This window comes from Ambystoma mexicanum, chromosome 5q (assembly GCF_040938575.1).
Source record: "Ambystoma mexicanum isolate Mex_15411 chromosome 5q, UKY_AmexF1_1, whole genome shotgun sequence".
Lineage (NCBI taxonomy): Eukaryota > Metazoa > Chordata > Amphibia > Caudata > Ambystomatidae > Ambystoma > Ambystoma mexicanum.
In genome coordinates, this window is record NC_090933.1 from 1052977757 (window position 1) to 1052994217 (window position 16461).

At 47.4% G+C, this 16461-nt stretch overlaps 1 protein-coding gene across 2 annotated transcripts in view; it reads right to left on the minus strand.

Moving 5' to 3' along the window:
- Positions 1 to 16461, minus strand: part of TAF2 (TATA-box binding protein associated factor 2) — a 2148555-nt gene that overhangs the window by 1435353 nt on the left and 696741 nt on the right. For both annotated transcript variants that reach the window (XM_069621552.1, XM_069621551.1), the window contains exon 14: positions 5559 to 5668. In XM_069621552.1, the coding sequence (XP_069477653.1) occupies positions 5559 to 5668 (110 nt within the window). The remainder of the gene's footprint in view (positions 1 to 5558; positions 5669 to 16461) is intronic.

The following is a 16461-nucleotide window of genomic DNA, read 5'->3' on the forward strand; positions in this document are numbered from 1 at the left end:
CATTGGCTGGGGGCAGTATGACCCAGAGACCAGTGATTGGTTACTACTAAGAAAGACAGATCAGAAACAAAACTGATATTGATTTTTACGACGGGGAATATTCATGAGCATGTGAATCCATGCCAGACCCCATGCTGGAGAAAGCTAGGCACCCGTCCACCCGGACCGCGATTTAAAGGAGTGTACCTTTTATTCATCGGGCAGCACCGCGGCTGGTTTCATCCCTGGGCAGTGCAGTAATTCGAACCTTCCTCCACGACGAGAGCCTCTCTTCCTCTGCTGGATCCACCGAACTGCAGGAACTACCAGGAACAACCGCCACCGCAGGAGCCTTTCACCTTCTGCATCCACCTTTTCGAAATTGTTAACCAAAGACTTGACTGCAGCTACAAGAACATTTTGCTCCTGGGCCTTTGTCCTGTACCACTGACTCTGGCACAGGCCTATTGACTCTGGCTAAATTTGTTAGAACTGCCTTCTCTAGATTGCTTCTCAACTAGAACTGTGTTGGTGCACCTACTTCTTATAACCTTCTTTTCCTTCCCACTTTTAAAACTTGTGCAGTGCCATTTTGCTCGGTTTTCATTTAAGTATTCTCTATGCTAAAGTACTGCCTTGCCAAACCTATGGAAGTGTTGTTAGGGTGTATAAGAAGATATTTCTGTATAACTTGTGCTTTCCCTCCCTTGTGAGGAATTGCTAGAGTGCCATTTGTGTTTGGTTTTCACTGTGCCATTTTGCTCAGTTTTCACTCTTGCTCAAACTTGTCTACAATTTAACTAGGGAGTTGTGTATACTTTTCTTGACTGATTTTAACTTGCTTTATTAACTGTGGTTAATGTGTTGAACTAGAAGTGTGTAAAACAAATATATATATTATTTTTAATACAAAGCTTTGGTCAGTGTTTCCTTGTGCCATAAGTAGTGTAGCCCTACTGTGTAAACCCTGAATACTGCTAATCTCCCTCTTGAGATAAGTCTGACTGCTTAGCCACAGCTACCAACTAAATCTTTGTGGTACAGACTGATACCAAAGGGGATTTATTGCTCATACCTGTAGTCTAAATCTTCTGTAGTGCTCCCTAAGGGAACTGCACAGGATTCTGCCTAACAGATATGTACAAACCTTTTGTGGTGCGTACATTTCCCATGCAAACCTTTCCATCGCAGACTTAAATCACTTAAATCCTCATCTTAAACCTCTATATATAACCACTGTTAAGTCCTTGTTAACCTTTACATAAGATCCACCAATAACGCGACATCAACCAGCATTACATATCGGTCAATTTGACATCCACAAATTAAAACTCTGCCTTTCACTCACTCAAGTACCTACCTAAACGTGAAACCCACATACACAAAACCTATCCTCATTGGGGGGCTCTGACAAGCACACTGAAACCGAGAACTGTTTGATGTATTCCCTACTGAGTTCAGGCCCAGCTCTAAAATCACTCAGCTTCACATCAACAACAAACCTTCCTCCAAGAGTCACATCGTAAAATGAAAACCAAGCCTGGTACCAGCTCTCTCGAATTCTGAATAGCAAGCAGTTGTGGTGAGCAAGAAGACACAAGTTCATCCGATGGGTCAGGTAAATTACCTTTATTGATCCAACAATATCTTGCAGGACAACGCTACGTTGGCAGTTATTAAATGGGCTACCGGTGCCACCACCCAGGCTAGCACCTTACTCTCCTGCTCCGCCTCACCAACTGACAACTTTGGAACTTTCACACTTAACCACACACTAACGTTCCAGATCGGACATGCTGATGACATCACTGCCTTAGCAGTGCCGACATCACTGCCTTAGCAGTGCCGACACCACTCCTTCCCCATCCCTCTTAATTATCATACAAAATGGGGACATGCAGGTACCACAGGATGCAGAATTAACAAGTGTCAAACCCTATTAACTTAATACTAAAGACTGCATGCTAATGTCAGAATGCAACATAATGTAAATGTCAGAACGCATCTTGTAAATGGCAGAGTACAGTATTAATATACATTGCACTATTCAATCCCTAGGAGAAAGGAATGAGACGCTGACAGTTTTGGCTATAAATCTTTATTCAAAATAAAAGGGGTTGGAAACTGCCTCACTGTCCCTACTCTGAGAGATATGTCCCTACTTCAAACTAAAAACGAAGGGCCTGGCCCGTGTCAAGATGTCCAAATTAAAACGTCTTTTGTCCGAAATCCTATCCTAGCCCTCACACTCTAAAAGTAATACTAATGTGATAAGGATAATGTATTTGGGCTTAAAAGTGCACACATGTTCAAGATCAAATGAAAACAACAACTCCAACACAAAAGTTATAAAGTTCCAGGGGATGGCTCCCTTTCCCAGGTTGCTCTTCACCCACCAACACACTGAATCAACATTGAATCAATTACACAACCAAAGTTCTTTATAGCCTTCCCCTTAGCATCGCAGTTCACTCCTGGGGAGCTGTCTCCCTTCCCGGGTCTCTTTAAAATATTTAGAAACTCCAATGGGCATGAGTCTGACTCGGGTTCTTGATCAACAAAACAACTTAGACTTGGCTTTGCATGGTGTACTCCCCTGCCAGAACTTTTCTCATGTGATTCACTTTACACCATTGGAAACTTGCTTTGCCTTCACGTTCTTGTATATTTCTTGCATTCACATTATATCGGAGACATCAGGTCTTGAATTCCCCTTCTTTCACTTTGCTTGCTCTTTTCTGACCATGATAATATTGCTGGCACGCCCCGTTGTCTCGGGACTCACTGCCTTTCCTTGGTGTTCTCCAGCTCTTACGCAGAAAACGGGTCACAGTGCACCAGGGTCCCAGCTCTCCTGCAGGTCTTGCTGGATTCATACAGCTGCTCCTGCGTCCATCACAGCTCCCACCCTTGCTGTGGCGCCCTTCTCCGTATTCGGGCGGCTTCGGTACTACTGCTCGATTCACGTGGTGGCCAGGAAGACTTCCCTCATCTTCTTGTCGAAGCTCTGACACAGAAAACCAGTGTCTGCAGTATTCCCTTCCATTTGCATCCCTCCGAGCCCCCTGGCTCCTGGTCTTCGATGTGGCTCAATAGCCCCTCGGTCCGCACCGACAGGACAAAGCTTTCCCAGGCACTGTCTCCTTTCGCCAAGCTGGTTGGGATTTTTAAATATTCCGGCACCTGTAACTGGTTTGCAACCACTAGAGCATGTGATGTGCTTCTCGGGCACATTGATCTTCATTACTCGATCCAGCCTCCTCGTTTCAGTATTTCTATGCATATAGGAATGATTGTTAGTTCTTGGAGGCTTATTCATTGGATACTGAAAACTGTCATTAGTAGATTTGGAGATTTGAGAACACTCGCAGTAAGCAATGAATGATTGAGGTATGGAGGGGACTTCCCTAAAAGGGAAATGGGATATGTGCTTTCACCTGACAATGCAGTGTCATCCCCTGAGGGTTGCGCCTCCCCCCATGTGCTCCTCCCGCATACTTCCAGCCCCAAGGTCAGGATCAGGTAGCGGCTGCCGTCCCCTGGCCAAATGGAAGAGGCTACCTCTGGGAAAGGAGTGATTACATTGTCAGATTCATCACACAGGTAATACTTGTTGAACCAACACATGGATGTAACGTACAACTTCTTACATCCCGGCTGGTAAAACACAACTTGTTCACACATACCTTAGATCACGAATGCTTGCACATACCTACGATCACGAATATGCACACTCCTGTTACTCCTTAGATGTTAATGTACACTATCACCACAACTGAAGCTTAGAAGGCTAATTGCAGAACTTACTCTCTGTTCACCATACATAAACACACTACCACTACAACTCAAAGAACTACATGGACACCTCACTCCCTTCAAATAAACAAAGAAGGGAAGGAAAAAAAGCAAAGCAATAAAAGATTCTATATGTCAATGCCACAAAACAATCAATCCACATAATGCATTGACCCAAGAGCAGCACCAGCAAGATCACAACTTAACTGTGCACAGATGCTGATCCCTGCAAAATCAATATCAAACTTGACTGTATTAACTGCCTTCAAGGCCAAATAAGGACAATAAGATTGAGGTGTGCATCTAATGCACCCTCATATAGCCCTTACCAATAACACACTAGCAGTACAAGTCCACTCTGTTCCATAAAAACCAGACCGAACTTGTAGGTCACCATCCCCTCAACACATGTACACTCACAACCAAATGTACGGACCAGGCAACTTTACTCCAGAAAACATTGTAGTAGATTTATGAGGCATGGGGGGGGATACTACACATACTCCTCACCAACTGCCGCTGAACACGAGCACACAGCCAGCTCCTGCCAAACAAAAACACTGCATGGGACGAAACACCACACAAGTAGAGAACATGGCCATAACATACTAATTCTGCGCCATAATGCCACACTGGCAAGGCACAAGGCCATAAACACACCAATAACATACTAATTCAGCACAAAGTGTCTCAAAGCACCATACACACAGGGTACAAGGTCATTAACACACCAATAATAGACTAATTCAGTGCAAAACCACAGCAAAAATGCCACACTGGCAAGGAACAGGGCCATTACACAACAAAACACCTGTGAGGACTATCCTGTGAGATATTGTTGGAGCAATAAAGGTGAGTTAACCGACAAATCGGTTGACCTTGTGTCTTCTTGCTCACAACCTTGGCGACGAGGATGGGATACCGAAACCACCACCCATGCTAGCATCCTACTCTCCACCACTGCATCACCAACTGACAACTGTAGAACCTTCATACTTGACCACACACTAACGTTTCAGACCAGACATCCTAAACACATCATTGCCTTAACAGGTGCCCAGAACACTAGCCCTTCAAAGCATCCACTGATCAGAATACGAGTTTGAATAAAATAACATTTTATAAACTAAAACTTTTCATGCAGGCCCAGGTCCTTTCCCACTTTAGTCAGGGGAAACACGCTCCTTGCCACAAATCCAACCTACTTCCTGGCTCATATGAACACATAAACCTAACCAAAGAGCACTAGCCTGTTAACCATCCCAGTGGCCAATTAACTTCAAAATGGCCGGCATCACATACAATGAGTTTAAAAGGTTTCATCTTACCAGGATGAAAAGCTCACAGGCTCTTGAGGCGGCAGCAACAGCACCAGAAATGATATCTCCAGAGTAGAATTTAAAAGGTGCAAGAAGTTAAGAACCTGAAAAGAGGCATTCTCCTGCTATGTACCAGGACTGTGGAACAACCTACTTATGTACATGCACATCAGGATGGAACTGAAGAACCTGCTGTTCAAGGAACACCTAGTCACCTCTTGGCCTGCTGTGAACTCTTAGGGTTCGTGTCCACGCCCCTCCCCCATCACTGCTCATTCTCCTTACTCTGTATTTTCCCACACCGCATTCTGGCTACAGACGAAGTTTGCAACATTTCTACTATGATTGCTAAAGTGAGTTAATCGATTTACAAAAGGATTAGAAATGACAATGGTATAACATATGTTGTGTGGTGCAGAGCCTATGGTTAGGCTCCAATCTTGTTGTGCGTTTAACTTTACATACCTTCTGCTCTTCGAGTGACATGGAATATCATGCTTGAGACTGTTTTCTTCAATCTGTAGAGTATGGTTGAAAGACCCATCTAGCTCCTGTACAGTCACCTTTAGGGGGCCCTGTAAAGGGGAGAACAGGACCATTACATTACTTATCATTCAATTACATATAAACAATGCGAATAGGGCTTCCAGTAATAGAACGGCTATGTACAGAAGATTGCTCCGTATTAGGGAGTCATTTAAGAAACAGGAGCTGAAGGTAAAAGATACTGGTGGATTCCTCAAAACATGGGAAACAGTTAAAAGAGAAGTATTAAAAGTGAATGCAAAAACTGAGACATGCAACCAGAAACCAAAAGAACGCTATGACATCCAACTGAAATAATAAAGCCCATTTCCAGGGGTTATCAGATGGCAGAGTAGAAGGAATAAGAAAGAGAACTGCTGAATAGGTGAACGTGTAGTAGAAAGACACCTACATTAAACGGTTCTACGTTATTTCATCGCAGGATTTTTCATCGCTGGGATTTTTACCGCTGATTATTTTTGGGGGGTTACCACCCCAAAGCCCCCCCGTTCCCTTCTTTTTTTTATTCCCTTAAACCCACACCCACTTTTATAATTTTTTAACCGGGCCAAAAAAATCGATGCTGTTTTTTTCTCAAACAAATGAAAAGTCCCGCGAAGAAAGGACGGTATACCCAATAGGATTGTTATTGCATTAACAGGTACAGAGTGAGTTATAGGACCACTGCTCTATTTCAAAGATCTATTTGATGCACAAGCACTGTTTTTTGGGGAGAAAAAGGGATATGAGGTTTTTTGGGGCGTTGGCAGGGAGACTTGAGAGAATTAGATTCACCAATGGCCTGGATGTGATCAATAGGGGCAAAAACATTGACAAGATATTAGGTATGGTTTCCTAACAACATGTGCATGCACATAACATACATAACTGGCAGGCAGCAAGTACAACAGACATATGCACAAACTGACAAAACGCAAGGCGTACCCAGGTAGTGCCATTGTACTCCCAGATGTTGCAACTCATATGACACGTATAAAATAAATCCTGGAGTCTGGCATCCCAATCATGTGCGAGGTGCTGCCATCCTATGCCCTGGTATTGGCATCATATGCTTAAGGTGCTAGCATTATCTGGGTGCTGCCCCACACCTGTCACCCAATTACATAATGAGGGCTGGGCTTGATGCCTGCAACACCAGTGAAGCTGTCTTGAGCCTGGCGCATACGCACACAAAAACGCATGTGATTAGTTGGGCACACACGCACTAAGTCACACACAGCTACACACACCAGGAGGCACACACAAACACACACACACAATAATTAATGATTCGGGATGGAGGAGATGTTTCTGGACTACTAAAAACTGGATGGAGAAGCCTAGCGCTGTTCATCCAGAAGTCACTTGATCAGAGTAGTAAGGACATGGGGTGAGGGCTTTCTGCATCTATAAAGAATGCCGCCATCCACTAACGTCTCCCAGGGCAGACGACAAGCACTTAACATATCTGGTAATGTTCTTTCAATGGGATGTTCCTCCGACGTATTCCATATCTATGACAGGTAATGTCCACAGCTGTGCTGCTTTGGAAAATTTTCAGCAGAGAGCGTCCTGCGTCGATCCCATGTCCCTCGAGGGTCGACGTCACCGGATGTTATAGATAGGAGGCACGGCTTGAATGAAAATCAGACACTACCTTTGGAAGAAAAGAAGGCTGCACCCGAAGGACAACCCTGTCCTTATGGAAAACAGTAAAGGGTGGCTTGGCTGAAAGTGCTTGCAACTCACTCACTCTGCGAGCCGAAGTAACCGCAACTAAAAACACTGTCTTGGAAGACAACAGTCTCAAAGGACAAGAGTGCAAGGGCTCAAACGGAGCACCCATCAGAAACTTCAAAACCAAATTCAAATCCCAAACCAGCACCTGGAAAGGGGACAGCGGAAACACATTAGTCAGCCCTTTCAGAAACTGCGAAATCAAAGGTATCTTAAAGTAAGAACACTCTTCAGACGAGCGCTTAAATAGGGACAGTGCCGCCAGGTAACCCTTAATGGCACCCACTTGAAGGCACTTGTGGGCTAAAGAAAGGAGAAAAGACAAAACCATAGGAATGGAACATTGGAAAGGATCAACATTCTGTCTCCTGCACCAGTCGCAGAATTTACGCCAACAGCAACGGTACAGGGACTTTGTTGCCGGCCGAAAGCAACACCTCCATCACATCATCGGGGAGGTCGCAATAATTGTATAATCAACCTTTCAGATACCAAGCGTGAAGGTTGAGAGTCCTGACCTCTGGATGGAGAACCTGACCCCCCCCTCCCTCGAGAGCCGATCCACTCGGTAAGGAAGACGTCGTGGAGGGCAGATGGACAATTCTAGAAGGCCCCGGTACCACGCTCTCCTGGCCCAATCCGGAGCCACAAGGATCATGCGGGTCCCGAACCTCCGTAACACTTGAGGAATGACGGGGACTGGAGGAAACTCATACAGCAGCGGGAATGACCAATCCACCACAAACGCATCTCCTAAGGCTCCTCTCGGAGGAAATTCCCTTGAGAAGAATCTCTCGCACTTCCGGTTGACACTGGTGGCGAAGAGACCTCTTGCGGGATTCCCCAAAGGGCGAAGATCTCCAGAAGGACTTCCTGAGCCAACTCCCACTCACGAGAGACTGCGCTCTGCCTGCTCAGAGTGTCTGCCGCCGCGTTTTTGGCTCCGGCCAGATGAACTGCCGAGATCGAAAGACCTTGTTCAATGGCCCAGAACCACAGTTGCATCACCTCCCTGCACAACGGGAGTGACCCTGCCTCCCCTTTTTTGTTGAGGTAATCCAAGGCCACTGTGTTGTCCATCATGATCAGAACACTTTTCCCCCGTACAGTCGGCAGAAAAGCCTTCAGGGCAAGCCTGATGGCTCTCAGCTCTAACAGGTAGATGTGGAGTCTGGACTCCGACGGAGAGCAACGACCGCTGACGGTCAGCTTGTTGACATGAGCACCCCATCCTCTGAGGGAAGCATCCGTCACAATCGTCACCTCTGGCCATGGTTGCCAAAACGGTTCCTCCTTCAGTAGGTACCTTTCGTCGGCCCACCACAGAAGAGCCAGTGCGACCAAGATCAGAATCTGAACGGATCCGACATCTTGCTCGAGAACTGAGACCACTGCAGTTTGAGAGCCCATTGCAGAGATCTCATCCGCAGTCTGGCCTCCGGCACCAGAAAGATGCAGGATGCCATGAGGCCCCACAAATTTAGGAAGTCGAAAGCCGGGAGACACTGGGCACCTTGAAACTTGTCCACCATCTGCACAATGGGATGAGCCCTGACCCGGGGAGGCGAACACTTCCCCAGGGACGTGTCCAGCACAGCCCTGATTTACTGGAGCTGTTGGGAAGGTGTCAAATGCGACTTCTTGAAATTCAGGGAGAAGCCCAGCCTGTGGAGGGTGCGGCAGGTGAGACCGAGATGATCCAACAATTGCTCGGGAGAGCGCACTTGGATCAGCCAGTCGTCCAGGTAGGGGTAGACGTGAATCCCCCCTCGCCTGAGGAACTCTGCCGCCAACACCATGATCTTGTAGAAAAACCCTCTGGGCGGAGGTCAAACCGAATGGCAGGACCCGAAACTGAAAGTGCGAGTCGCCAGCCGCAAACCTCAGGTACTTCCTGTGCTTGGGATGAATCGGCACATGAAAGTACACACCCTTGAGGTCGAGAGACACCAACCAATCCTGAAGTTGAAGGGCCTGGAGGAAATGAGAAAGAGTAACCATCTTGAACTTGTCCTTCCTGAGAAGTTTGTTCAACCAACGCAATTCCATGATGGGTCTCAACCCTCTGCCTTTCTTGGGAATCAAAAAATATGGGGAATACCATCCCTCGTTCCTCTCCGCCACAGGCACCAGTTCTATGATGCCTTTCTCCGGCAGGGATAGGATTTCCTGCACAAGGAGCAGATCTCGAGGCTTCAAAGAGAGCTTCCCCGGTGGATTGTCGTGAGGCCGCTGAAGGAAGGGAAGGCAGTAGCCGTGGGCGATGGTATCCAGAACCCATGCATCTGAAGTAATAGCACGCCATTCTCCGAGATGCTGTGCTAACCTGCCCCTCAACCGGCGAACCATGGGACATGACCTCATGATTGAGAAGTAGCACCTGCGGCAGTGCCTGATGGCAAAGAGGCAACTGCCCGAGCGGCTTTGGCACCACAATTTCCCCCGACCAACAGTGGTACTTTTTCGCTGACACCTTTGACTGGCAGCCCCTCTTGATCTACCAAATGAGGAGTAGTATCGAAAGGAACCTCACCTCCATTGCTGTCCCCTAGGATGAAAAGGCGGAGGTTGCTGTACTGCAGCAGTCAAAGACTTCACTGCAGCTTTGGAGGTCTGCAACTTCTCAAGACTCTCGTTAGCCTTGCTGCCAAACAAATGAACGCCATTTAAGAAGATGGGATTGCACATCCGTGGCAAAACCCGACTTCCGCAACCACGCAAACCTGCGTATCACGGTGCTCACAGCCATGGACCGGCTGACACTATCTGCCGTGTCCAGACCCGACTGAAGGGATTCGCACATAGCATCCTTGCCGCCTTGCACGAGGGCCAGAAAGCCATCCCTTTCTTACCACTCGGGAATATGCTCAGCCGCCAAAGACGCACAGTTCCACAGAGTGTGTGTAAACTTCGCAAAGGCACAAGTGGAGTTGGCAGACTTCAACGCCATACTCCCAGCAGAAAATAACTTTCTCGCCCAACCATCGAAGCGCTTGTCGTCCCTATCAGGAGGGATTGTAGGGTACGCAGCCTGCTTCGAGGTGGCTGTCGCCGCCTGCACCACCAATCTCTCCAGAGTAGGGTGCGATGATAAGTAGCAGGGGTCACTACTGGATGGCCGGTATTTTTCCGGGAACGACCTGTTAACTGCAGACAGACTCTCCAGAGCAGTCCAAGCCGCCGCCACCCTCTTTTGCAAAGCCATGTGAAACGGCAACACCGGGTCAGTGGACGGACCCTGATCCAGGATTTCCGCCAAATCATCGTGATCAGTCTCCACTGGGGGGGCAGACCACCCCAAGTACTCAGTCATCCTCGACATGAGATGCCGAAAAGAAGATTCAGCATGCGCCCCAGGATCAGACCGGCCAAACTCCACCTCCGGAGAGGTGTCAAGGCCACTGGCGTCATGCAATGACTGACGGAGTTCTCCATCTGACTATGCCCAGACAAAAGGTCATCAGGGACTTCAGATGCACAGGCAAGCTCATCTCATGATCCGACAGTTCATCAACGTCCTAAATTTCTTGCAAAGGTTGGAAAAAATCCCATCTAGGAGGAACACAAAAGGGCTCAAAAACAGGCCTCACAGACTTACAGCGAGCCTTCCTCGCAGGTTCCACAGCCGTCAGGGGCACCTCTGGCAAATCCTCCACAAACGGCGTCGAGGGCGCTGAGGGAATCAGCGTTGACGTCGACCGAGGGGCTGATGGCTTCGACTACTTCTTTTAGGGCGGAGCCCCGAGAGAATTCCTCGACGGACATGGCGCCGACGGCTTAGACGACTTCTTCGAGGCCGGAGCCTCGATAACATCCTCCGCCGGACACTGAGCAGATGGCGTTGATGCCTTCTTCAAAGGCTTCACAGGTTTCAACGGTCTCAATGGCGTCGAGGACCGGGACCTGGCACGGCTATGGCGATCGCCCTTGTCTGATCGGGACCACAACGGCTCCAGATGATCGCGCTGACCTCCCGAGCCCGAAGGCGTGTGAATGGTGGACCGAACCCGGTCCCTGCCGGCTTCTTTCGAAGGCGCGGATGGAACTGTGCCTTGCGACAGAAAAATTGCTAACGTCTGCTGGCGGAATGAATCCCATTCGGCCGGCGACGAAGACTTGGTGGGACAAGTCAACCATCTGGTGAGGGCGGGGGAAGGCGACCAGTGACGGCGCTTCCTAGAATGCCTCGATGAGGCGCTTCCTAGAATGCTTCGACAAGGCAGAGGAATGGCGGGAACCAATCCTAGACGGAGCCCTGGATTTTCGTCGATGCGGAGAGTCGCCCCTCGAGTCATCGGTCGAAAGCCCAGCAGACTTCGATTTACGGGGCTTGGACCCCCCTACCTACCTTTCATTTCCCCTTATGCTCCCGCAAGGCCTTAAACATCAGGGACTGGCAGTCCTCCCAGTCGTCGGTGGCATGGCTTTCGCCGAGGCACCAGAGGCAGATGTTTTGCGGGTCCGTCATGGACATTTTCAACCCGCAGTCCCGACACTTCTTACAAGCCCAGCCTTGGGGTAGTAGAGGAAGATGAAGACATCGTTCAAAGAGCAGAATCGAGCGTGCCGAGATTGCGAAGCAAACACTTTTGCGGAAAAACCAGAACTGAGGCTACGGGCGTTGTGCGTCCTATATATAACATCCAGTGATGTCGACCCGCAACGGAGGCTCTCTAGGGACATGGGATTGAAGCGATCGACGCAAGACGCCCTCTGCTGAAAATTTTCCGAAGCAGCACAGATCGCCCGCCCCTGAAGCTGACATCACGATTCCAAACAATAAGCTCCACCTATTTTCATGACGCTAGTGGCCAGTGTAGCCAAACGCACCCAGTCATCACCCATGCCATAACATCAGTTAACCCAGAACTAGGATGATAAACACACACATCCTCTCGCAGCGCGTCCCAATTTGGATAGGAAAACTATTTTTAAAGAAAACATCATTGGTCTGAAATGTAGCAAGTGCTTTTATTTATCAAAGAACGCTCCCAAAACTCCACGAAATGAACGATATGTTTTTGCCCTACAAGTTATAGCTAGCGAACATCGCATGCTTCTTATGTTCTTTAGAACTTCCTCATGATACATGGATTGCGATCAATTAATCCCAGTACACCAACTGTTGTGTGTCTTTATGTTACACCAACAAAACTTTCTAATGACGCACATGATGTTCCTTTAGTGAGAAGATATGGCTCTGATGCACTTTCAATTGCAACGCTTTTGCATCAGTATCTTAGTACACCTGAAACTATGACAGGTTTCTCCTTGCCGCTGGTACCGCCAAAGGGCAGATCGGTCCCTGTCTGTCGTCCCACATCACGGTAATGCAATAAGCTCAGTTTAGTCTTATTTGCCATTGTTAATTGAAGAATCCATCTGGCGGTAGCTGGAAACTATGGCATTCGCAGAACAGTTCAATATATCTGTGTAGATAACAGAATACAAATATTTTAGTAGCCGTTCTTTAATCGAATATAACCAATTACCGTATAATTCTGCACCGTATGAAACCTAATCATAAACAGAAACCACACATAATGAACACACACATGAGAACATGGGGAAGTATTTGAGACTATGACGTGCATGAAAGGTTAGCGCTGTGAAGTAGGTAGAGCTCCCAATGGGATGGAGAACCACAGACAGATGGCATTATAACGGATGATCGAAAAGTGAACCAAGTTCCCTCAGAAAACGTTCAGCCCCCGGCACTTCCACCCCACACCTACATTATGGTGCACAATAATAAGCAGTTTAAGTATCACTAGCTTGTATACAGGTTGTGATTGCGGGTCGTCGATGAATAATCATCAAAATATGCTCCAGCTAACAACCCATAACAAGGCCAGTAAGCAATACTGCCCAAAAAAAATCAAAGCTCTATTCACTCCTCTTTAAACTATACACAAATGACAATTATTACTAGACTCAAACAAAGCGCGAGTTACGCACTCGTTTTTTATATTGCGCGGTATAAATACAATTCAACATAACGAAGTATTGTGTCCATTATTTTCATCAAATCGCACGTCGCTGAATTATTCAATATGGATACAGCACACATGCCGTTTTTAATCACAAAAATGTTATGTATAGTTGAACTTACACAATGTTAGGAAGTTCCATTGGCTCAGTGTCACACTGAGTAACCGCTCCGCACAACAGAGCAATTGAAACTAAATTTTCCAATGTACACTTTCAATATAGTAAATGTTATCATTTTTGAGGGTATTCAACACCTTGTGTCCTTCGAGCGTAGCGGTTTCTGACTTCCGCTCAAGGCCAAATAACAATAGTAGCTTGTTTTCAGTGATTGAAGCCAGAGACGGTTAGGTTTCGATTTTGGGAAAGAATGCCACAATAATAAAACAGACCAGACAAGATGCGTCAGTGTGACTTTCATTTCTTCCATTCCCACAAGCATCAGCCCACGACCTGACTCACACTCCATGGAGAGATGAGCACAACTGACCCACGTGGAATTAGAAATACACCTGATAAATAAACTAATTGTAGGCTGGCATCCACCAATGGCGCATGACCATGTATACTGTTTTACAGACCCTATATGTGATGTCATTACTGACGCTGTGGCCTCTAAAAAGGCAACAACATTCATTCTGGAGTCTCAATGTTCTCGAATAGCAGACAGCTTTGCTGATATTTTTTTAATTCGGTACAATTAAACATTGTTATCCCTGCAAGCTATCTCTTGGCTTCTTTCCCCTAGAGGGTTTTATTTATTCTGTTGTGAGCTAACAGGGGACAGCCTTCAATTGTACATCGCCTACTATAATTCATGCATGTCCTTTCAGACTGACTATCGCACCTGAGGCAGCCCTCTCTACCTTCATGCGAGACAGGTGACATTATGTACCCATTCCAAGTAAGTTGCATTCATGCACCGACTGGACCTTGTGCCAATCAGCCGTGCGAGTGCATAGGGTAAGCAAGGGGGAACATTAGACAAGTCGTTCCGTAACTTTCTAGTACGGCCCTGAGAAGTCGGTAGCCTTGCACCCAACATTGCAGTAGTGCGTGAAAGCGCACAATCGCGCCGGTGAAGCAAAAGGCGGTTCTTCTTGGGAAGGCCGTAGCAAGTCAGGAAGGGGCCTGAGGCGATGAAGAATTGGTTCCCACTATTCAAGAGGATGTACCCTTGGCGGCAGATCAGTTTTCAAAACGTGAGAATAGCTTGGGAGCACAGGCTATCCCAGCCGATATTGAATACCTTCATGGGATATCCGTGCGTCAAAGGTATCGGTTGTGCCGGTCCAAAACCATCAAGTGATGCAAGGTCTTGATCCATGTAGCCAAATGATGCCACGGGATGGATTTTATGTCTGCGAGGACATGCTTTTTTACCCCTTGTTAGGGAGAATTCTCATCTATGGCTAATTTCCCTCACCTAGTGAGTCCCTCAGCAGCTTTGCTGGACTGCTGGAGTTTATTTTTTTCCACTTGGTAAGAGTGAGAGCTTTTCCCCCACTCTTACCTATGTTTTGCTATGTGTTTCTACCTGTTTTTGTGATTATGGACTGTAGTACACCACTTCAGTAGCCCTCTCCTTTTTGTGTGTCACAGCACCTTCAGTGCTGTGGCACATGGTTGTCTTTGAGACTTCCCTCAACTCCATTTCTGAGGCGACTACCCTCCCCCAGGAAAGGGTAACGTTACCATTAACTTTACTTAGTCAATCTACCACAGATCCAGTACACCCCATCTTCCGTGGAGTGCTGGAAAGGGTTAGTTCGTATCCCTTTGTATCTGTACCCCCTAGAGCATTGTTTCGCTCTTAACATTTAGACTTGGCTGGTGGCAGTGGTATCTACCCTAACGTTTCTACCGCGATTATATTAGATAAACGTGGTACTGTTCTTGGCTATTATATTAGCCTCAAACATAAACCTGCTTGACCAAATCGTCTTTCTTTTGGCTCCGGTTGGGTTTATTCGCCATTTCTTTTTGTTAAAGTCCTTCTTGTGTTTTACTTTGCGCGGCAAACTAGGTTCGCCTTCTTTGTTCACTGTCTTTTGGCGGGCTTCTGCTCAGAAGCCCCCCTCAAGGCGCCTGGGTGTCTAGGTGGGCTGAATGTGAGGGAGGAGTGTAGTCACCCCCTGCACAGGGTATCCTAGGAAGCCCAAGTCGCACTTTGTCATGACTGGCCAGGGTAGTTGTCCAGGCTTGACAACCCCCCTGCTCGGTGATTGACAGCCAGGCTGTGTGAAGGGGGGGTTTTCGCATAAAAGGCAGGTCTCTTGGGCTAGAAGTCAGAGAGTCGCCACTAAAACTACAAGGAATCTAAGAGAACGACGGCTGCTGCAACTACCCCGTCCCAGTGATGCCCTGTTGCAGTCATGAGCTATCTTCGCTTCAACGACTTAGAGAAGATCCAGTCCGGAGTCTTCTTCCCTTGATCTTGGTGGGGATAACCAGCTCATCTTCTACAGCCAGAGGATACTCTTCCTTGGTCGAAATCCCTGCACGCTGCTGTAGTGGTCCGGACAGCCACCTGAATAGCCTCTCCTGTTTTTAAGGAGCGCACCTTTTATTCCTCGTCCCTGCTGCCGGCTTCATCCCTGTGTGGTGCAGACCCCCCTTCAGACGACCTCCTTCACAACTAAGCTCCAGGAATCGTGAGTCTGTGGGAAACCAACAGGAACAACTGCCAGGGCAACAGCTGCATCATTGGAACAAGGTACTGTGTTCTACTTGAGGAAACTGGGTGAATCCCTTTTCTTCATTTTCCAAGGCTTGCCCTTGTCTTACCTCCTCCTTATAACTTTTGCTTCCGAACATTGAGAATATCGAAGTACTTTTGGCTACGTTGAATCGTGAACTGTCCGACTGTGTGATCTTCGGCAACAGGCCCTGGTGTCTTTCGACCCTGGCTCCGGCCCAGACTTTTGAACTCCTGTCTCTGAGTGTCTCTTGATTATGCCTGCATAACCAAAATATTGCCTGTGATTTTTGCCTCCAACTCCCTCTGGGTATCTCAGGTGCTAAGTGTGCTTTTGCCCCGGTAGCATTTCATGTCACGGATACGCGTTTATTTAGTAGACCGAACTGTCAAAAAGTGATCGCATTCGTATTCGCGGTA